Genomic DNA, 23,988 nt, shown 5'->3' on the forward strand with positions numbered 1-23,988 from the left:
GTAAAGGGGAAAAAGCCAATCAAAAGAAAGGACCAAGTGAAAGAGTCAAGTCAGGTGAACTTCAATTTTTCATACTTTGTTTTGTTCCAGCTACTTTATGAAGGAAAAAATCCAAGCATTTTGGTCAGATTTAAGTCAAATTTGCTAAAGTCACTTTCAAGTATTTAAAATTAGCATAGCATTAAATTAAGGGCTCTGAGGAAAGCTTTTAAGACTAAAGTTTCAAAGACAAAAAAATGCTTAATCAAATTTACAACTCAGTTTACTCAAATTCAACTCAATCCTTTGTGGGTGATCTGTACAATTCAATGAACTGTTTCTTGTTTTCCCTACACACCTGAACCATTAACTTGTGGAGACATACCCCAAAGAAAGTGGCCCTGCAAGGGAAAAAGGAAATTATTTCTACTCCTGCCCCTTGCTTCTACATCCTATTATCACAAGGTTTCGACCACTGGATGAGCTAAAGCTTCCCCCTACTGTCGCTTTGAGTATGAGTATGATACTTCAGCAATGAGTATGATCTTCTATTTACTCATAATAATCCCAGCCAGAATCAGTTTGGGCATTTATTTAAAGCAAATGTCATCACAGAACAGACTACTATAAAGGGATATAATTTCTTCCTGAGCTTAAGAAATGTTTTACTTTTGGCCATATTTCCTGTTTCTGTGAGATAAGCACTTTGAAATAAAATAAATATGAGATCTACGTAATGGAGAAGAATGGGCACTTGGCATTGAACCTAAACTCTGGATGCTGGTTTGGTCACTTCTCAGAGTCCTCTCTGTAAAATGACAAAAACTGTTTGACCTACCACAAAGAATCAAATAAGATTTTATATGTAAAAGCCCTTTGACAGGGAAAGCACCATGACAGTGTAACATACACAGGAAAGCTTCAGAGTGCGTAAGTACCGTATGCAATAAATATGAGGATTATAGAACTCCCCTTCTACATCATGATTTGTTCCTCTCATATAGACATCTGAAGTACCACTATGGGCCTTCAAATTGACTGGACTTTCTTCTTTGACAAAGCCACCAGTTTCAAACTTGAGTCATGATTCCCTTTCAGCACCACCCTGGAGTACGCAAGTTCAATCACTGATGCTCTCTCCCTAGTAATCCTGTTATAGGGCAGGGCTTCACTAAAATATCACATCACAGTCCATAGGAAGCGCTGCAATTTCTACGCCCATGCCGCACTATAGCAGAGGCCTGGCTGCTCCAGCGCCCATCTACCTGCATGAAGGCTAAGGGGCTGAATGTATCAGATGCTGTTGGAAAACTCTTCCTTGCAGCAACCTCTCACTTTCCTCTTGCAGAAGGGAAGGGTACAGTGATCAAATCCAAAACCATAATGGTAAAAAAAAACCAACAAAAACAAAAACAGAGCGTATCAAATAAGAATAAAATCCAGGCCAAGGTCTGACCAGATTTAGATATTAACATATTAACGTCTACTATGGAAGCTGAGGTTCAAGACATTGTAGGCATAGAAGAGGAAATACAGAAACTCTCCTAAGTATAAATTAGGACCCAGGTAAACGAGAAAAGCAAAAGGCCACAGCGCAGCTGAGCTTTCCAGATCTTTGAAGCATGAGCTTATATGGGCACACATACATTTCATTTTCAGAGTCCACACACATGACCAGACATCCAGAAACAGGTTTTACCTTTCAGTTGTTCCATGTGAGAGCTGTCTGTCAAAACTAGGTCAAGGCTGCTCAGCCCAGCACTGACATACTGATAGGGCTTTTCTGCTGTCAGCTGGATATTTCTAATCTAAACCTGTCCTGGATAAAGAAAATCAAACTGAAACAAAATTATAAAACAAACTGGGCCGTGATGCCTACAAGACCCATTATTGGTGGCTGACAAAAGGCAGTTTCCTCTAACTCCTTTCCAATCTCCCACATTGTGGCCAAGTCTTCGGTAAGTAAACAAAAGCGAAGGATCACCCCACGCTAGGCTGCTTCAGTGTCTACTACCAAACTAAGCATTCACCTCGAAGGCTTTCTGTACACAATAGGACCTTAGAGTTCCTAGAATACTAGGCATGAGTGATCTAGAACACTTGAGCTAGCAACAGAACAGGAAAGCAAACTTTCACCTCAATGAAAGTGTATTTTAAAGATATTCAGTAAGTTCAGGCTACTTAATATAACAAAATAACACAGATTGGGTGATTTACATGGCACACACTTATTTTTCATAGTTCTAGAGGTTAAGAAGTCCAACGTTAATGGGTCAGCAGATTTAGTTCTTGGTGATAGCTCTCTTCCCAGTTTGCAGACAGCTACCTTTCTGTTGGAGCCTCACACGGGCGACACAGAGAACAAGCTTTCTGGTCTCTTGTATGGGCGGTAATCCCAACATGGGGATTCTGCCCTCATGATCTCATCTAAGCTATTTTCCAAAGACCCCTATCTCCAAATACAGCTGACCCTTGAGGGACACAGATCTGAACTGCACAGGTCCATTTCCACACGAATTTTTTTCAATAAATATGTACTACAGTACTATACCATATGAGGTTGCTGAATATGTAGATGTAGAACCATGGATAGAGAGTGCCCCATGTCAAGTTCTAAGTGGATTTTTTGACTGCATGAAGGGTGACAATGTCTAACCTCCACATTGTTTAAGGGTCAACTGTATTATCATACTGGGGGTTATGACCTCAACCTTTGAGTTTCAGGAGACACGAACATTCAGTCTATAACAGAGGTTTTTGTCAAATACTCAGGAGACTGAGGGATATGAGTCACGAAGCTCCAAACTCCATCAAATCACAGTAATAAAATGTACATATATATCTTCAAAGCACTGTTTATATGACTCTAAGTACATATAAGTATGTATAACCCCCTTTGCGGAGAACGCAATGGCAACCCACTCCAGTACTCTTTCCTGGAGAATCCCAGGGACAGCGGAGCCTGGTGGGCTGCTGTCCATGGGGTTGCACAGAGTCAGACACCACTGAAGTGACTTAGCAGCAGCAGCAGCAACCCCCTTTGCAACAACGTCTCTTTGGGCTTCCCTGGTGGCTCAGATGGTAAAGAATTCCTCTTGCAATATGGGAAGACCTGGGTTCTATCCTGGGTTGGGAAGATCCCTGGAGACAGAACGGCTACCCACTCCAGTATCCCTTGCCTGGAGAATCCCATGGACAGAGGAGCCTGGTGGGCTACAGTCCATGGGGTCGCAAAGAGTCAGACACGACTGAGTGACTAACACTACTCCTACACATGTAAGTGTGTACACACAAGTATCTAACCTTGATACTATATACCTATTTTTGTGACACTGTATAGTTTATAACATGTTTTAATGTCAATTTAAATTGAAGTCCAGTATATTCTCAGCTACCAAAACCTCCTAAGAAGGCAAGTTTTATTATAATCAGTATGTTTGTTAACTGTGGCCCTATAAAGCACAAGATCACTTTATGTCAAAAGGAACAGCCACCAAGTCCTGGATGGCAGCATGAGGAAAGGCAAAGGATTCAGAACCCAGATTATCCAAGTTCAAGGTTTCCTTTTCTGAAGGTGCCTGTCTCACTTCTCCCAGGCTACTAAACATATTCCACCTCTTGCCTTGCAGACCTTCCACCAAATCCTAAAATTAGAACAGTGAAGGGGCGGAGAGTGATAAAGTGCTTCATAACAACCTTCACATCAGAATCAAAAAGCAACAACTGCACTACTTAGGAATCTGTGACTCATGAATTTCTGGTCAATAAGCTACAACCCTCTGTGAGGACTCAATCTTCAAAGCTGATAATTATTTTTTACATAGATGTATAGAAATAAAACATAATTTTCATTTTATAAAAAACAATGTATTCTGTTCTAATATATGAATGTTAGAGTCACAAAATAAGTTTTCTTTTGCTATGTTAAAATGCACTACTGTATTCACATCTTAAGTGAAAATTAACTATGGAAGCAAGCTTTTTCTTACACTCAAGATTTATCGTATTAAAATGTTTACTGAATTGAGAGTTTCAGCTACATTTCCCACACCCAGTTTTCCATGGTGGAAACATTTAAGGTGCAGGATTCAGCGCACCCACACATAACTTTGAAATATAGTTCTATGAGTTTGGAGAACATGCCAAGTTTTCCTACAGCAAGCAGAAATGAGATATCAGCATAGAAAGAAGGTCTCCTGAAGAGCTCCTGAAATATGAGTGCCTTATATAAAATATCTGAAAATGACAGATACCAAAGCAAAACGACCACACATTTCCAAAGAGATTATCAATGATTGTGTCCCTGATCGTCACTATTAGTCCATATTTACTATGAAGGTTAATATTGTGTCAACTTGACTGTCCACAGATTCCCCAGGTTACATATTATCTCTGGGTGCGTCTGTGAGGGTATTTTCAAGATGACATTAGCATTTGAATAAGCAGTCAGTAAAGTAGGTTTCCTCCCCATCATTCAATCATTCATCATTCGCCTTTACAGAACAAGAAGTGGAGGAAAGAGGAATTCGCTCCTTTTTTCCTCCCTCACTGTCCAGCTAGAAACATCTCATTTCTTCTGGTTCTCAGGAAAGACTACACCACCTTCCTCCCTGTGGATGGCAATCAAGGGACTCCTACCCCTGTCTGTTTCTCTGAAGAGCCCTGACTAGTACCTTTATCTAATGGCAGTAGTGGACATAATATTCAATGGTACACGGAGAAGGTAGAGACTCTGCTCTCTGAAGGGCAAAATTACCTCTCAGGAGAAAACCTTCTCAGATATGCTTTGCCCACCTGGTTATGTAAAATTCAAATCTACTCTCTCCTACATCTTATGTTACAATTAATAGAAAATGCATCTGTAGTCTAGCTGGAAAGAGAAAGAAGAGTTGGAAAATCTGGGTTCAAATTTTCAGCTCTGCTGCTTGCCACACACAGCCTTGGAGGGCTCCCTGCCTTCTAAGAGTGTGTTATTAACGATGCCTACCATACAGCTTACGTGTGTTACATACAGTGAGGCATTTATTCAAAGAAGTTTCTAAAAAATTTCCTTTCCTCTTCCACATATTACAAACAGTAAACTCTTACCTTTTTTCTCAAGCTTCTACCTTAGAATATTTGAGATTTATGACCTTCAAGGGCGACTGGTTTGATGATGCATGTTTTGAATCAAATTATTATACTTGTGCCTCCTAAATCCATATGATGAAGCTCTGACCCCCAATGTAATGTTACTACGAGGCAGGGGTCTCTGGGAAGTAATTAGGTTTAGATGAAGTCTTGAGAGTGGGGCTGCTCTGACAAGGTTAGTGCCTTTGTAAGAAGAAACCAAAGATATCCAACTCCATCTCTCCCTCCCTGTCTTTCCCTCATCTCCCTCACCGCTTTTGTTCTCACTCAATCTCCCACGTGAGGACACGACAATAATTGGAAGCCAAGAAGAGGACTCTCACCACGAACTGAACTGGCTGGCATCCAGGTCATGAGAATTCACAACCTCCACAACTGTAGGGAATAACTGTTGTTTAAGTACTTTGTTACAGCAACCTGAGCTGAATAAGACAAATAGCATTCACTCATTTGCATGTAAATATTCTTGTATTAAATCCAGGGAAATAAAACTCTTTTTATTGCTTTACAGGTACTTTCACCTGGTACCTGTGAAAAATTACTGATGGCTTCTGAATTTTTTGAAAGTGTTTTTATATATTTTCTCCTTTGACCCATAAAAAACAACCTTATGAGTATATACAGGATATGGATTATTATCCCCATTTTACAAACAAAGAAACAAAAACAAAACACAGAAATTCAGAGGTCACACCAGTGATGAGAGGCTGTTTCTGATTAGAAAAAAAATCTATTTCAGTTTTTGATATTTCCAGACTGCTCTCAGCCAAAACAATCTCTCAGGTACCTGATTTTATGCCACTCACTTTGTGAATAACATCACATAAGTGTTCCATAGGATATGGGCTTAACCATGGGCATAATATTTTTCTCAGTTCTAAAGAATAAAACCAAGTCTTCAGTTCAGTTCAGTTGCTCAGTCGTGTCCGACTCTTTGCGACCCCATGAATCGCAGCACGCCAGGCCTCCCTGTCCATCACCATCTCCTGGAGTTCACTCAGACTCACGTCCATCGAGTCAGTGATGCCATCCAGCCATCTCATCCTCGGTCGTCCCCTTCTCCTCCTGCCCCCAATCCCTCCCAGCATTAAAGTCTTTTCCAGTGAGTCAACTCTTCTCATGAGGTGGCCAAAGTACTGGAGTTTCAGCTTTAGCATCATTCCTTCCAAAGAAATCCCAGGGTTGATCTCCTTCACAATGGACTGGTTGGATCTCCTTGCAGTCCAAGGGACTCTCAAGAGTCTTCTCCAACACCACAGTTCAAAAGCATCAATTCTTAAGCACTCAGCCTTCTTCACAGTCCAACTCTCACATCCATACATGACCACAGGAAAAACCATAGCCTTGACTAGATGGACCTTAGTTGGCAAAGTAATGTCTCTGCTTTTGAAAATACTATCTAGGTTGCTCATAACTTTTCTTCCAAGGAGTAAGCGTCTTTTAATTTCATGGCTGCAGTCACCATCTGCAGTGATTTTGGAGCCCCCCCAAAATAAAGTCTGACACTGTTTCCACTGTTTCCCCATCTATTTCCCATGGAGTGATGGGACCAGATGCCATGATCTTCGTTTTCTGAATGTTGAGCTTTAAGCCAACTTTTTCACTCTCCTCTTTCACTCTCATCAAGAGGCTTTTAAGTTCCTCTTCACTTTCTGCCATAAGGGTGGTGTCATCTCCATATCTGAGGTTATTGATATTTCTCCTGGCAATCTTGATTCCAGCTTGCGTTTCTTCCAGTCCAGCGTTTCTCATGATGTACTCTGCATAGAAGTTAAATAAGCAGGGTGACAATATGCAGCCTTGACGTACTCCTTTTCCTGTTTGGAACCAGTCTGTTTTTCCATGTCCAGTTCTAACTGTTGCTTCCTGACCTGCATACAGATTTCTCAAGAGGCAGGTCAGGTGGTCTGGTATTCCCATCTCTTGAGGAATTTTCCACAGTTTATTGTGATCCACACAGACAAAGTCTTTGGCATAGTCAATAAAGAAAAAATAGATGTTTTTCTGGAACTCTCTTGCTTTTTTCATGATCCAGCGGATGTTGGCAATTTGATTTCTGGTTCCTCTGCCTTTTTTAAATCCAGCTTGAACATCAGGAAGTTCACAGTTCATGTATTGCTGAAGCCTGGCTTGGAGAATTTTGAGCATTACTTTACTAGCATGTGACATGAGTGTAATTGTGCAGTAGTTGAGCATTCTTTGGCATTGCCTTTCTTTGGGATTGGAATGAAAACTGACCTTTTCCAGTCCTGTGGCCACTGCTGAGTTTTCCAAATTTGCTAGCACTTTCACAGCATCATCTTTCAGGATTTGAAAGAGGTCAACTGGAATTCCATCACCTCCACTAGCTTTGTTCATAGTGATGCTTTCTAAGGCCCACTTGACTTCAAGACGTTTCATTCAAAGCCCCAGTGCAAGACACACACATGGCTTAAAGTTGGCTCTCAAGGGTGTTCTACCATGAGTTGCTATAAACACACTGGGACCCAGAGAATGTAGAAATAAAAGCCAGAATGAAGTGTATAATGGCAGCTGTTATACTTTTTAATGTTGGAGCTATTTTAAAATCCTTTTGCTTTGATTTTCTGTGCCTGCAAGTCTCTCTTTCCTCCTCAAAACCTATCTTATTTAAAGACTTTTCAATTAGTGTGTGAAACCAACGGGTCAGGGAGCTTGAAAATGAAAAAAATCATCATCCCTAATTGAAATCATTCTATTAAGTGCTGCCATTTCATTTCACAAAAACTGTTCTATTCAAAGGTGGATGTGCTCAAGGATATGTTATCCAGGATTCCATCAATAATGCATTATCTATTGCTGATATTAATATTGTATTCTAGAATCACACTTCTAGAAAATACTATACAAATCTACTGTCTATTCTTTTGAAGAGCCTCAATTATGGAAAACTTGCTATTTTTAGAGACAGTAAAATCATCTGACTAACAAAGAAGGGTGGATGAACCAGCTAGGTAATCCTTCTTGAGGTTAAAATAATAAATGTAGCTATTAAGAGACTGACTTTTTATACAGCATTTACAAACTAGGTCCTCAAACATATTATGTGCTTTGCTACCTCAGGACCTTTGAACAACTGCTCCCATTTCCTGGAATCTTTTTATTGCATGATCTTTTTCATCACTAAAAGAGTTAAGCATGTAAAAAGAAAAAAAATAAGCCTTTCCTGAAACACCCTAATGCCAGAGTGGTCTAACTCCACATTCACATTTCTCTAACTAAGTGTCATGCTGGTTTCTTTAGTAACAGTTCCCACCATTTAATAAATTTGCTATTATTGTTGTTTTTGTCTCCTCTCATTCTGTGCTGTCCAATACTCTACACACATGTGGCAATTTAAATTCAAATAAACTACAATTACGTAAAATCTACAAAAAAAGTAAAACTGGACTTCATCAAAATTAATAACTCCATTCTTTGAAAGAAAATGTTAAAAGAATAAAATGACAAGACACAGAACAGAGAACATATTTACAAGTCACAAAAATACGATAAAGGACTTGATTCCAGAATATTTAAATAGGTTTCAACACTCAATAATAAGAAAACTAACAGGCTTCCTTGGTGGCTCAGTGGTAAAGAATCTGCCTGCCAATGCAGGAGGTACGGTCTGATCCCTGGTCCAGGAAGGTCTACGTGTCACGGGGCAACTCAGCCTGAGTACCACGTCTACTGAGCCCGTTCTCCAGAGTCTGGGAGCCGCAACTCCTGAAGACCATGTGCTCTAGAGCCTGTGCTTCTCAACAAGAGAAGCCACTGCGATGAGAAGACTGCATATCGCAACTAGATAGTGTGCACACACAGCAACAGAACCCCAGCACAGCAGAAAATAATAGCAATAAATGTTCACAAATTTTTTTAAAAAGAAAGAAAACTAACAACTAAAATTGGGCAAAATATTTGAATAGGCACTTCCTTTACTGCAGATAACAAATGGATGACAGTAAGTGTATGAAAAGATGCTCAATATCATTAATCACTCAGTTCAGTTCAGTTCAGTTTAGTTCAGTTCAGCGGCTCAGTCGTGTCCGACCCTTTGCGACCCCACGAACCGCAGCACACCAGGCCTCCCTGTCCATCACCATCTCCCGGAGTTTACCCAAACTCATGTCCATTGAGTCGGTGATGCCATCCAGCCATCTCATCTTCTGTTGTCCCCTTCTCCTCCTGCCCTCAATCCCTCCCAGCATCAGGGTCTTTTCCAATGAGTCAACTCTTCGCATGAGGTGGCCAAAATATTAGAGTTTCAGCTTCAGCATCAGTCCTTCCAATGAACACCCATTACTGATCTCCTTTAGGATGGACTGGTTGAATCTCCTTGCAGTCCAAGGAACTCTCAAGAGTCTTCTCCAACACCACAGTTCAAAAGCATCAATTCTTTGGTGCTCAGCTTTCTCCACAGTCCAACTCTCACATCCATACATGACTACTGGAAAAAGCCATAGCCTTGACAAGGCAGACCTTTCTTGGTAAAGTAATGTCTCTGCTTTTTAATATGCTGTTTAGGTTGGTCATAACTTTCCTTCCAAGGAGTAAGCGTCTTTTAATTTCATGGCTGCAATCACCATCTGTAGTGATTTTGGAGCCCCTCAAAATAAAGTCAACTGCATGCCAAGTATACCTCAAAAAACTGTTAAAAATTTTTAATTGCTCAGCTGTACCAGCCACACGTCAAGAGCTCAATAGCTACATAATAGCTAGTGTCTATTAAATTGGACATTGTAAATAAAGACTAGCTCTGCCACTGTAGAAAGTTCCAGTTAACAGTTATGCTCCAGGGGTCAGCAAACTACACCACAGATTGACGTCTTGTTTTTCTAAATAAAGTTTTATTGGAATATAGTTATGCCCACTTATTTACATATTGTCTATGGATGCTTTAGCATGACAGTGGCATAATAGGTAGCTGCAACAGAGACCTTATGGTCTCTTAACCTAAATTATTCACTATCTGGCTCTCTGAAAATATTTGCTGATCCTGCTATAAATCATAAACCCTGAACAAGAGGGCCATATCTATTGCTGCTGACTGCTGAACATAACCCAGCTTATATTTAATGAGTACCTAATATATAGCTTCCCTGGTGGCTCAGATGGTAAAGAGTTTGCCTACAATGTGGGAGACCTGGGTTCGATGCCTGGGTTGGGAAGATCTCCTGGAGAAGGAAATAGTAACCCACTCCAGTATTCTTGCCTGGAGAATCCCATGGACAGAGGAGCATGGAGGGCTACAGTCCACGGGGTTGCAAAGAGTCGGACACGACTGAGCGACTGACACACACATAATACGGAGCACTATCCCAGGCGTTGAGGCAACAGCCTTGAACAACACAGAAAATGTCCCTAGTCTCGTGGTATTCACAATCTGGTGAGCGAATATACAAGGCAAGACTTAATACTGGGATAAGAATAAAACAGAAAGCACAGGGCATGACTGAGGGGCAACTTCCAGCTGGGTAATCAGAACAGGCCTCTGGGAGAATCTAACATGAGAATGACATGAAAGAATCAACACTGCAAAGATCTGTGCCAAAAAAAACAGACAATAGCAACACCAAAGCCTCAGAACAGAATCAATCTGATGACTCGATGTGTGAAAAAGAAGGCCCATGTAGCTGGAGAATACACAAACAAGGCAGGAAAGGCAGATGAGGTGAGAGAAGTAGGGAGGGCTAAAAAGAGGAGTTTCAATTTTATTCTAAATATGACAGAAAGCCACAACACAATTTTACACAGTTAGAAACATGATCAATTTACATTTTTGAAGATCACTCTGGCACTTCTAAATGGTGACTGGATCAGGTAAAAGCAAAAAAGGTGTTAGACAAGTTAGGGGACTTCCACAAAGGTTCAAGTGAGAGATGGTAGTGGTTTGGCTTGGACTACAACGACAGCACTGGAGATGAAGTGAAGAAATTCAAGGTATGTTTTGAAGTGACAGTGGATGAGCATTTCCGATGGCTGTTGTAGACTGAGGAAATAAATACCAGATTTTTGGCTTAAACGATTGGGACAAAGTAGTGTGAATTACACACACAGTGGGAAGTACAAACATAAGAGCTAACATATGCTAATATTCACTCAATTTCACATTAAATTTTTCTATCTTGAGAGTTACATACTATTGTTATTTTCATTTTACAAATAGGAAATTGAAAAGGTTAAGTAACTGACCTAGATTTGAAGGCTAGTACAAACACAATGTAGACTTGAACCAGATCAGTTCAGTTCAGTTGCTCAGTGTGATGTTCGACTCCTTGCGACCCCATGAACTGCAGCATGCCAGGCCTTCTTGTCCATCACCAACTCCCCGAGTCCACCCAAGAAAAGTGAAGTGAAAGTGAAGTCGCTCAGTTGTGTCCGACTCTTTGCGACCCCATGAACCACAGCACACCAGGCCTCCTTGTTCATCACCAACTCCCAGAGTCCACCCAAACCCATGTCCATCGAGTCGGTGATGCCATCCAACCGTCTCATCCTCTGTCATCCCCTTCTCCTCCTGCCCCCAATCTTTCCCAGTATCAGGGTCTTTTCAAATGAGTCAACTCTTCACATCAGGTGGCCAAAGTACTGGAGTTTCAGCTTCAACATCAGTCCTTCCAATGAACACCCAGTACTGATCTCCTTTAGGATACACTGGTTGGATCTTCTTGGAGTCCAAGGAACTCTCAAGAGTCTTCTCCAACACCACAGTTCAAAAGCATCGTTTCTTATGCGCTCAGGTTTCTTTATAATCCAACTCTCACATCCATACATGACTACTGGAAAAACCATAGCCTTGACTAGACGGATCTTTGTTGACAAAGTAATATCTCTGCTTTTTAATGTGCTGTCTAGGTTGGTCATAACTTTCCTTCCAAGGAGTAAGTGTCTTTTAATTTCATGGCTGCAACCACCATCTGCAGTGATTTTGGAGCCCCTCAAAATAAAGTCAGCCATTGTTTCCACTGTTTCCCCATTTATTTACCAGGTCATCAAAACTCCAAATTTCACCACACTGTGCAGAACTGCCTTTTCAATGGTAGTTTCTAGGAATAGGAACCATATTCTAGACAATGGCAGTACCACTGGATTTTAACTTTCAGGATGACTAGTTTGAAAGATGCTATGGTTTTGCTTGTCCTTCAGTTCAGTTCAGTTCAGTTGCTCAGTCGTGTCAGACTCTTTGCGACCCCATGAATTGTAGCACGCCAGGCCTCCCTGTCCATCACCAACTCCTGGAGTTCACCCAAACTAACGTCCATCGAGTTGGTGTTGCCATCCAGCCATCTCATCCTCCTTTGTCCCTTTCTCCTCCTGCCCCCAATCCCTCCCAGCATCAGAGTCTTTTCCAATGAATCAACTTTTCTCGTGCTTATCCTTCAGGGACTATTAATTAAGATCAACTTGTTTTCATAAAGTAAAAGATGTAATAGTCTGCTATATACACTTTTCCAAGCACTTTCACCACTATCTTCTCTTTGATACTCCTTTTACAAATGAGGAAACTAAAGCAAGTGATTTCCTCAACATCACTCAAATAGTAACAGAGACAGAACTAAAAGCCAAGTGAACCTATTCCATACAGTAGTCTGGCCAATAACATTGTCTTTAAAAATGCTGAATATTCAGTAAGAAACACATTTTACTCCACTACCCCAAATGCACATATATATACATAAACGAAACAGGGCAAAAAGTCATACAAAGCAATCTTTACCCTTACTATTGTGCCAATACTTTCTGTTCTATTTCATTTTTTAAAACGTTGACTGCAACTGACAATTTCAACAACACTGATCCAAGTCTCAGTAATTAACAGTACAACAGCATAGTAGACATTTTAAGAATAAGTCTCATGATTCACTAGGACTACCAAGCACTAAAAAGGTAAGAGGAAACATAAAAAAGATCAATCTGCTGAGTATTTGGGATACAAGAAGATTGTGGTCCATGAGAGTGTAAATACCAATGATTCTGAGTTACAATTCGGAAATATTATTTTATTATAATTAATTACTATTGCTATGGAGGTCTCAAATCAAACAAATACACCTCCTAACATTTAAAACGGGCAGAGATACACATTTCTGGAAAAATATTAAAAGAAAATATACAATATTATATGTCAAAATATTAAAAGTAAAAATATAAAAAGCAGTTCTTCAAAAAACACAAGTCTTCAATTTTACTTTTGCCCTAAAGGGAGTAAAAAGCTGTAGAAAGACCAAGCAGGCAAACCTATTTCCTTTTTTTTAAAATGAAAAGAAAAAGATTGGATTGATTGTGTGACAAATCATTATGTTTTATAACGCAGGACAAAAATGGCTTAAGATGCACAACAATCTTTCATTTATTGAACAAATACTTTTTGATCGGTCAAGCTACTCTCATGCTTTCTTGCTGAATTACCATTAGCAAAAAAAAAAAAGGGGGGGGTGGGGATGAGATGTGTTCTGGCATACAAATACTTTATTTCCCCCAATTTCTTAAGTTTACAAGAATAAAAATTGCTTTTAAACTATGTTGATTACTGAATAGTCATACAATGCCAACCTAGCATTCTCTCTCTCTCTCTCTCTGCATATCTGAAGGGGAAAAGCGACAAGGACAAACCGCAGCCTCCATATATCAAAGACAGAGCCAGCGCTACAGGAGATACAGCATCAAGTTCACTGACACTTCTAGATGGCTCTGCAACAGGGTCAAGGTCCCTGGGTGGTCACACAAACTTCTACACTCCGCACCAACCTCACTTCTTTTCTACTGACCTCCAGCCAACCCAGGATTCTGCCGGGCAGAGTCATGAAAGGCAGTAAGATCCGGACAACCAGGGAGCCTGCGTAGCCCCTTAAGGTTCCAATGATACAAATGCATTGAGACATTCCTCAGGATGTTTCTTAAGGATGACTTAGATTATCCCTCTAGTCCCATTTTTCTTTTGTTTTTCCGCAACAGAAGATGGAAGGTCACCACCAGGACACAGAGCAAAAACGGCCAAATATCAGAAGGGGGAGGGGAGGAGCGAGAGCAGAAAAGGCTAGAAACACCCAAATCAATTTCTCTGAGAGCCAAGCCGCAGAGGCCGGCAGCTCGCGGCCGCTTGCACTTGCTGAGGGAACCATTCCAAAGAAACCTGACCCGATCGGAGTCAGCACGCCGCTCGGCGGCCGCGTTTATCCTAAAGGAACGCTACAAGTTGTTGCCGCATCCTTGCTCCAGGCTTTGACAGGGGCCGCGCGCGCCGCCCGCAGCGCAGCCCCGCGGAGCCCCGGGGGCCAGCGGACAGGCGCAGGGTGCGGGCCCCTCCGCCGCCGCCCACCCGCTCTCTCCAGTCCGGTTCCCAGCCGACTGGCCCTCCGCGTCCCCGGGCGTCAACCGCTAGCATCCCCGGCATAGCTGCAACGGCTGACCACCGCCTTGCAGTGACCCGGGGTCATTCCGGGTCTCGTTCCCTAGCCCGCAAGCACCCCACCCGGCCGCCCCTCGTCCTGCAAAACCCCGCGGAGCGGCCGCGTCCAGGTGAGGGGCTGAGAGCCCCAGGGGCGCCGCTCTCCGGCCGCCTACCTTTCCTCCGCGCGGTCGCCGCGCCAGGGCGGATCGCCTCGGCCCTGGCGATCTCGAAGCTGACCCCGTCAGGGGCCGATGAGCGCCTGAGGGACCTCGGGGAACCCCGGGCCCGGCGGGGCTGGGGAGGGCGATGGCGCAAAAGCGGACCGCGCGCCCCGCCTGAGGGAGGAGAGCGGCGGATGAGGACGGGGAGGGCGGCCCCCCGGCTCGCTAGGAGAGCGACACTGACTCTAGACACGACGAGCCCGGGGGTGCCGGGGTGACCTGGGGAGACGGGAAGGCGGGCCTGGCCTCGTACAGACGCGGCGGGTCTCGAGCCTCGAGCGTTAAATACCCGCGGCGTCCGGCCCGCGCAGCGGCGGAGGGCGCGCGCCGGCGGCGGCGGGGCCCCGCTCGGCGTCCTCACCTTCTTCGTGCCGGGGCCGCCTGCGATCCGAGACACTCCTGTCAGGGAAGAGGAGCGCCCCGGTTGTCCCCCTAGAGTCTCCTGCTGGGGGGACATCGCTTCCATGAAGAGCACTTGAAAGCAAATCCCAGCCCAGGAGGAGGTTACGCGGGCATGTCCGCGAGACGGCGGCCGGACAGGCGAGGGTGCGCGGGACCGAGACGGGCGGCCGCGCTCAGGCGGCGAGCCGGGCTCCGGGGGCGAGCCGCGCGCCTCCCGTCGGGGCCATGTACCGCCGCCCGCGCTCAGCACCGAAGCTGCAGGGTTTGCCGCGGCGACGGCCCGTCAGCTCCGCTGCCGCCCCGCCTCGGGCCCGCCCCTCGGCGCCTGGCGCCCAGCGCCGGGCCCGCCCCCGGCCGCGGCCCACACAGCGCCGACCCTTCGCGCGGCGCGCCAGGGCGCGCGCCCTCCTAGATATTATATTAGGGAAGGGGCGACCAACTGACCTTCTCGGTCCGCGCCTCCGAGTGCGGTCAGCTCCCCGGGCGGTGTCACGAACGCGGGCCTCTAGCGCAGATGCGCGCCTCTCCAGGCCCTCGAACCACTCGCACCCGACTCCATCCCTTCCCGCGCCGCGGCCCCGCGTGCGGGGCGCGGCTGCGGCGACCTCAGCCTGAACGGAGGAGTGGCGGCGATTCCTGCTTCGCTCTCGGCCGACAGCGGAGGGGTCCCCCGCCCCTCCCCCGGCGGGGAGGCCGGGGACGGAGGCGCACGTCGTAGAGGGCCGCACAGTGGAAGCCCGCACGCTAGCCTGCTCCCGGACCGGCGCGGGCTCTGCAGCCCCCGCACGGTTTGCACCCCGGCGGCAGCCCCCGCACGATTTGCACCGGCGGTTTCCGCTGTCTGCGGGCTGCAGAGACTCGGGCATTCCAAGCGTGTAAGCGCAATTAAGGAAAATGCGGCAGAGAGAGGGCTCTGAAATATGGCTTAGCTGTTGAGAAGGCTACAATATGTGGAAGTGTTTATCAGATATCTGCGCTGAGAGCATAACTTCCTGTCAGCCCAAATAGTGGCAAATTTTTTAAAGGCCAGAGAATAATCAGAGGGAAGGGATTTGGAGCTGACTCGGGCTGAGTTGAGCACTGCCGTACTTTGCAGGACTGGCTGACTAGGGAGGCTGGTTCGGTAGGTGGCATTCTTCCCTTGGAGTCAGGACTCCATAAAGGATGGTTTGGTGATGAAGGACGCAGCTCGAGGATACTAGCTTGTGGAAGAGGTTTGTTTTTGTAAGAAAAAACAGAGGCTCCTGCTGGATTGGGCTGTTATCGAGTCAGATTATAGAAGAATAGGGTTCTGGCCAGCTCTGTTCCAAAGCAAAAGTTGCTGTCCAAAACACACCCACACACTACCATCACCACTAACCCCGCAATTGTTATTGTGGAAATAAGGGGAGAAAATAGTCCAGTCCATTTTATGCCTTGCACATATCACATTGTTTAAAGTAGGCTTGTTACACCAGCTTTGTAAACCACACACACACACAAAGGTATATATATAATATATGTAAATTATATACACCCACACAGATTTTCAGGGTGACTCTGCTGCTTAGAGCCATGTCCAGACAGGGCTTTGCACTCACCCTTGAGGTTTTTTGGAATTTTACACTTTACACTGCAGAGGGTTTTGCAGCTCTTTTCATTCCTTGTTGAAATCATGTTATTATGATTCCGATCTTGCATGGGTGATTTCAGTTTTTCTTACTGTTTCATTTTTTAATTTCAAGAATTAAAAAATATTTAATGTAATCTACTTGTTACGTTTAAGGTTTATTATCTTCTAGAGAGGAGGACTCTTTGTTGTTGTTGTTCATCCCAAGTGCCTAGAGCCGTGTCTGGCACATTAAATGTTGATTCAATAAATAAATGAGACACAAAAGGGATATAAGATAGATCCAGAAGAGCCAGGCTAGACTTGATTATTTCACTGAGTGTGTGCTCAGTGGCTAAGTCATATCTGATCCTGCAACCCCAGAGACTGTAGCCTGCCAGGCTCCTCTGTCCATGGAATTTCACAGGCAAGAATACTAGAGTGGGTTGCTATATCCTTGAAACCATCTTTCCGACCCAGGGATCTAACCCATGTCTCCTGCTGGGCAGTCAGACTCTTTACTTCTGAGCCAGGAGGGAAGCCTCATTTCGCTAAGAGCCTTGTGTATTATCAGCTGTTTATTTTGAGATATATACCTCATGCTCCAAATCAAAGTAGTATTTATATTGCATATAAGTAAGTAAGTAAGTTAAGTCGCCCAGTCGTGTCTGACTCTTTGCGACTCTATAGACTGTAGCCTACCAGGCTCCTCTGTCCATGGGATTTTCCAGGCAAGAGTACTGGAGTGGGTTGTCATTTTCTTCTACAGGGGATCTTCCCAACCCAGGGATTGAACCCAGATCTCCCGCATTTTAGGCAGACCCTTTACCGTCTGAGCCACGAGGGAAGTCCCTATAGTGCATATATGGAAAACCTACTTTCACTTCTTACTTTCTGAGTGCTTTTATTTCAAAATCCATTGGTTTTGATTTGCATAGAAAACTATCCTACCCCTCTCCTGTAAGGTGTTTGGAGGGTGGTCTCACTTCCTAAATAAAATTGAGTTTGCTCAGATTAATATGACCATCAGTGTAATGACTGAAGAACGCAAATCAAATAATATCGCTTCTCTGCTAAAACTTTCTTTGGCTTGCTGTGTCTATGGAATGAATTTCAAATGTTGTACTACAGATGTCAGTACAGTTTGACACTCTTGTCCTCAGTAGTTTTCTTTTCCCATTTCTTACCCCTTTTCACCTCTCACCCTTTTCTCCCTCTCATTGAACTTATCTTGACCTCTCACATCTTCATGACTTTGAACCTGCTGTTCCCATTGCCTGGGAAATTTTACTTCCATATTTTCCAACTTCTTGCTTTAAACGTACTTATCTAGTGCAGGGTGCATAGTAAATAACCAATGAATATTTGTTACAGAAATAAATCTTCAACACTTACGTTAATAATTAAATCAGAGAAATCTTCCTGACTTGAGTCCTCTTTAACCTCCACATACCAATCACCACACACACGGGGTTAAGCACACATTCTGCAGTAGTAACAGATAATGTTTATTGAGCGCTTACTTTATACGACACTATGCTAAGCATTCTGCACATACTAAGTTACGTAAATCTTCATAAAAATCCTACAGGGTACATTCCTCACACCTTATTTTGCAAATGGAGAAATCAAGCCACAGAGACCTTAAATAACTTGTTAAACAGATGGTAAGTAGTGAAGCCAAACTTGGAAAAGCTGGGGAATTTGCTTCAGAATCACTTAACCATTCCCCTTAACCACTTGGCTATACTGCCTCTCCTGTGTATGGTTTCTTCTCTTTCTAGCACATAACACACTATACTCTTATCATCTATTTTACTTGCCTGTAAGCTCTGTGAAATTGAAGGTTAGATTTATTTGCCTTTTCTTCTCTGTGCCAGGCACACAATTACACTTTCAGTGATTTTTTTGATGATTTACGTTTGAATGAATGAAGAATTGGAAACAACCGTCCTACAAGAAAGATGCTCTGGTGGGGAGGAAATAGTCCTAGGCTAGTCCTGTCATTCCTTAGTAAAAACCGTTTCCCCTGTCCTGGGAATGTTATGTTGTAGAAAAGGGTGATGCCAAAAAACAAAAGTGATGACAGGGCAGTTGAAGAAGTGTGATGACAATGCCTTGACACAAGCAGGATGTATCCAGAATATTTTGAAACAAACCATAAAGCAAAGTACTAAAAATAGCAACATGTAACAGCTGGGAAATACCAATAGCAGACCTTTAACAGGAACCAATCTAAGAATGAAACCAAAAGGTTTTGCCAACTATTAGACTGAATAACAGTGAATAAGTTTAGCTATAAACGGAGATATCTGTGCAACTTGTTCATTCAGTGTGTATTTATTATGTGCCTGCTATGTGCCAGACACTGTGCCAGGTGCATAGAATATGGTCAAGATGAGTTCACAGGTGTAGTCCTTGTAAGCCTCAAAATGCACACAAGAATCATAGGCAGTGTTATCCAAATATCCGAGAGCTGAGTTGTAAACTGATGGCCCACAGAGTGAATTCAGGCATTTTTCAACATAAACACCTTTTTTTTTTTTTCAAACTTGTTGGCAACCTTAAAAATCAAGATAATTTACATAAAAATCTAGATGCTCTTGAAAAAAATTCAGAAAATATTAGCAACACTCAGCTCATTTTCTGCAAGGCAACAATCAACTAAAACTGAGTTGTATCTGTTAATTACATTTCATGTTCACAACAACCCTATGATTGTCATGGGCTTCCCAGGTGGCGCTAGTAGTAAAGAACCTGCCTGCCAATGTAATGCATGAGACATAAGAGTCTCAGGTTTGATCCCTGGGTTGGGACGACCCCCTGGAGAAGGGCACAGCAACCCACTCCAGTATTCCTGCCTGGAGCATGCCATGGACAGAGGAGTCTGGCAGGCTGTGGTCCACAGGGTCACAAAGAGTCGGACATGACTGAAGTGACTTAGCGCATGTGCACCCATGATTGTCAAGTCATCACTGTCCCTGATGTTGGGGAACCACTAAAAGGTAACACAACAGAACAGGAAAAACTGGCAAGAGAGGGAGAGAACAGGGAAGAAAAGAATGAGAAACACCATATGTATGTGTGTGTGTATTTAAAGCCGAAGTAATAAGACTCTTTCAACAAGGGAGATTGACAGTGTCTAGTGTTGCAAGAGATCAAGCCCTCTCCAAGGTGACTAGGAATCTTGATAGAAGAGAGCTTTTGACTTTTAATCATCAAGATCAGATGTGGCGCTTTCTTTATCATCCTCAGTTAGAATCTCAAACAGGGCTGTTTCCTTACAGAACAAATCCTAGTTCTAAGAGTGGAAGCTTATGAAGTGGGAGGCATAGGAGTTAGAGAAAGGAGGAAAGGCGCTTTAGGCATTACTGACAGGAAGGAAACGAGAAAAAGCTCAGACTAGGAAAAGAGCTAGGGGCCAGACCATGAAGGGCCTTGGACTCTATGATAAAAATTTGGTTATTTTCCAGGGAAGGTGGTAAAAAGGGAACTGGCACTATCTCATTTAACCTTGACCATCACAAAGATGTGGCAATTATTACGGTGGTGTGGTGGTTTAGTCGCTAAGTCATGTCCGACTTTGTTGCAACCCCAGGGTCTGTAGCCCACCAGGCTCCTCTTTCATGGGATTTCCCAGGCAAGAATATTTGAGTGAGTTGTCATTCCTTCTTCAGGGGATCTTCCTGACCCAAGGGTCAAACTTGTGTCTCCTAATGCCAGGCGGATTCTTTACTGAGCCACCTGGAAAGCCCCAGATATTATTATCAGTTCAGTTCAGTTCAGTTCAGTCGCTCAGTCGTGTCCAACTCTTTGTGACCCCATGAATCGCAGCACACCAGGCCTCCCTGTCCATCACCAACTCCTGGAGTTCACTTAGACTCGCGTCCATCGAGTCCGTGATGCCATCCAGCAATCTCATCCTCGGTCGTCCCCTTCTCCTCCTGCCCCCAATCCCTCCCAGCATCAAAGTCTTCTCCAATGAGTCAACTCTTCTCATGAGGTGGCCAAAGTACTGGAGTTTCAGCTTCAGCATCATTCCTTCCAAAGAAATCCCAGGGCTGATCTCCTTCAGAAGGGACTGGTTGGATCTCCTTGCAGTCCAAGGGACTCTCGTGAGTCTTCTCCAACACCACAGTTCAAAAGCATCAATTCTTTGGCACTCAGCCTTCTTCACAGTCCAACTCTCACATCCATACATGACCATAGGAAAAAGCATAGCCTTGACTAGACGGACCTTAGTCAGCAAACTAATGTCTCTGCTTTTGAATATACTATCTAGGTTGCTCATAACTTTTCTTCCAAGGAGTAAGCGTCTTTTAATTTCATGGCTGCAATCACCATCTGCAGTGATTTTGAAGCCCCCAAAAATAAAGTCTGACGCTGTTTCCATTGTTTCCCCATCTATTTCCCATGGAGTGATGGGACCGGATGCCATGATCTTTGTTTTCTGAATGTTGAGCTTTAAGCCAACTTTTTCACTCTCCTCTTTTACTTTCATCAAGAGGCTTTTTAGTTCCTCTTCACTTTCTGCCATAAGGGTGGTGTCATCTCCATATCTGAGGTTATTGATATTTCTCCCGGCAATCTTGATTCCAGCTTGTGTTTCTTCCAGTCCAGCATTTCTCGTGATGTACTCTGCATATAAGTTAAATAAGCAGGGTGACAATATACAGCCTTGGTGTACTCCTTTTCCTATTTGGAACCAGTCTGTTGTTCCATGTCCAGTTCTAACTGTTGCTTTCTGGCATGCATACAGATTTCTCAAGAGGCAGGTCAGGTGGTCTGATTCCCATCTCTTTCAGAATTTTCCACAGTTTATTGTGATCCACACAGTCAAAGGCTTTGGCGTAGTCAATAAAGCAGAAGTAGATGTTTTTCCGGAACTCTCTTGCTTTTTCCATGATTCAGCGAATATTATTATACTTACTTTAAATATGAAGATGAGACTCAGAAAATTGTTAAGCAACTTTCTGAGATCACACAGCCAAAAAGTGATGGAGCCAGAATTTAAACCGAGATCTGATTGAATCCAAAGACCATACACTTTTGATGGGAACAATATTATAATATTATTAACAATAGATGCCATTCACTGAAAGTTAGCTTTGTATAAATATGGATTAGATGAACAAGCACTATGCTAAGTGTTTTATACACTATCAAAATATTCAAAAGAAAATTAAAAGCTTATATTTTTTATGCCCATCATAGAAATGATGAGCTTGATACTCAGAGATATCAAACTACTTGTCAAAGATTATATGGCTACTGAGTTCAAGAGCCAGAATCAAACACAGGATCTCCAAACCGATGGTGCTAACTGCTTCTCTAAATAGTATTGTCTTAGTTTTGTTCCTTATGAATGAAGAGCATCATATTGTGTTACATCCTTTTCATGTGAGATAAAATAGATATGACCCTAAACCCTTCGCTTAGTTCATGGTAAGCTTACTTGCTGATGAGAGGCTTAAGTTAATCATTTAAAAAAATGTACTTTATAAAGCAACTTGATATTTTAATAAGAAGCAGCAAAAAGGAGGAGAAATGTCTGTTTTCATTGAAGTTTAGATTGCTCTATGAGCCAGACCAAGTTAATTAACTAATTATCATTTATTGTCTTCCACATGCCTTGTGCTCCTGCCCATCCTCAAGGATAAGCACAATCTGTGACACCTCTCTCCCTAACAAATCACTTTGGGCTTAAAGTTTTTTTTCTCTTTGTTGTTCCTAGGCATTTCAATTGACTGCATGCTTTTTAGCTCATTCTACATGTTTATGTTATAATCCTCCAGCGATTTGTGGAGACTAGCTCTTTTAATTATACTGCTATTTCTCTGCTGGGTCTGCTACACAGTTGATTATTGTCTCACTGATGAGGTAGAGTCAGGGAGCTCAGCAGATTCAGTAAGCTGTGCAAAATTCCTTGGCTAATATGTGGTGGAACAGCATTCTAGTCCAGTTGTTACTCTCAGAACTATAAGGCTTAAATTCTTTCCCTTAAATCCTATTTAAATTATAAATTAAAATCACCTGTTGCATATTTGCAGTATAAACAGAAAGTGGTACTGGTAATTAAACAAAAATATGGCTTATTTTTTAATAGTGCTTATGTCAAATAAAAAGAACTTAGATATGAACATTCTCAAAGAATTTTTACTTTAAAGCATATTTGCCAAAGCCCCGTATGGGGAACACTAGTCCCTTAAGATGGTGTTAGGTAAAAAAAAGGGTTCCATAATCAAGGGTTTCATTGGAAATACTGCTAATGTATATTAGCACTTACTACTGTCCCTTAACCAACGCCCCCCCCCGCACCCCGAACTTTCTTTTTTCCCTCATTGCTAACTTTTGGAGAAGGGAATCCATATAAACTGCCTCCACTTTTTCATTGCCTTCCCATGTAAATATGAGATGCCTTCCATGTTTCCCCAGTGATCAAATGAAAATAGATTTTACAGTCAATTCAAGGACGACTCTTGGTGGCATGTGAGCAGCCACTCTTCTCTTGGCAATCATGAAATAGTACTTCTCTTTCATCCACCTATCCGACCATTCATTCATTTCACAAATCTATATAAATTACTCAGTTGTGCTTGCCACCATTTTAAGCACTGAAGGTACGAAATGAACCATTTAGACACACTTTCTACTCTTCTGAAGCTTACATTACACTTGCCCTCCTATTTCTCTGAATTCTCTAAGCAACCTTCACTGGATTCTCTTTTCCTACTTGATGAAGAACCTGCCTGCCAATGCAGAGGACATAAGAGATGCAGGTTTGATCCCTGGGTAAGGAAGATCCCCTGGAGGAGGAAATTACAACCCACTCCAGTATTCTTGCCTGGAGAATCCCATGCACAGAGGAGTCTGGCAGACTACAGTCGAAAGGGTCACAAAGAATCAGGCATGACTGAAGCAACTTAGCACACACATACTCATATGTTTATGCATCTCCTAAGTCCCCTATTATTTTCTTTTCTAACACACTTATATGTGCAGTCTCCTTCCCTCCTCCTATTGAGGAGAATCATGACTTTTGATCCCACAAATGACTTTTGACCCTTTGAATGTTTGTTGAATAAGTGAATTTATGATTTTCCTAATACTGAATCTAACTGCAGCACTTATACTGTTATTTTTATTCAAAGTTAACATTGTTATTTGACCCACAAATGGAATGGGGGGTTATCCCCCATAATAAATATTTCTGTGTTGAGTGAGGGAAAGGCAGAAGTAGATTTCGCAGGACTATATCAGACATATGAAAAAAAAAT

At 43.0% G+C, this 23,988-nt stretch overlaps 1 protein-coding gene across 1 annotated transcript in view; it reads right to left on the reverse strand.

Moving 5' to 3' along the window:
- The window catches only part of ARHGAP20 (Rho GTPase activating protein 20), a 200,811-nt gene extending 185,624 nt beyond the window's left edge, over window positions 1–15,187 (reverse strand). The window contains exon 1 of the mRNA XM_052653158.1: window positions 15,083–15,187. Coding sequence (XP_052509118.1) covers window positions 15,083–15,187 — 105 coding nt within the window. The remainder of the gene's footprint in view (window positions 1–15,082) is intronic.
- Between the last annotated feature and the right edge of the window lie 8,801 nt (window positions 15,188–23,988).

This window comes from Budorcas taxicolor, chromosome 15, assembly GCF_023091745.1.
Source record: "Budorcas taxicolor isolate Tak-1 chromosome 15, Takin1.1, whole genome shotgun sequence".
NCBI classification, from domain to species: domain Eukaryota; kingdom Metazoa; phylum Chordata; class Mammalia; order Artiodactyla; family Bovidae; genus Budorcas; species Budorcas taxicolor.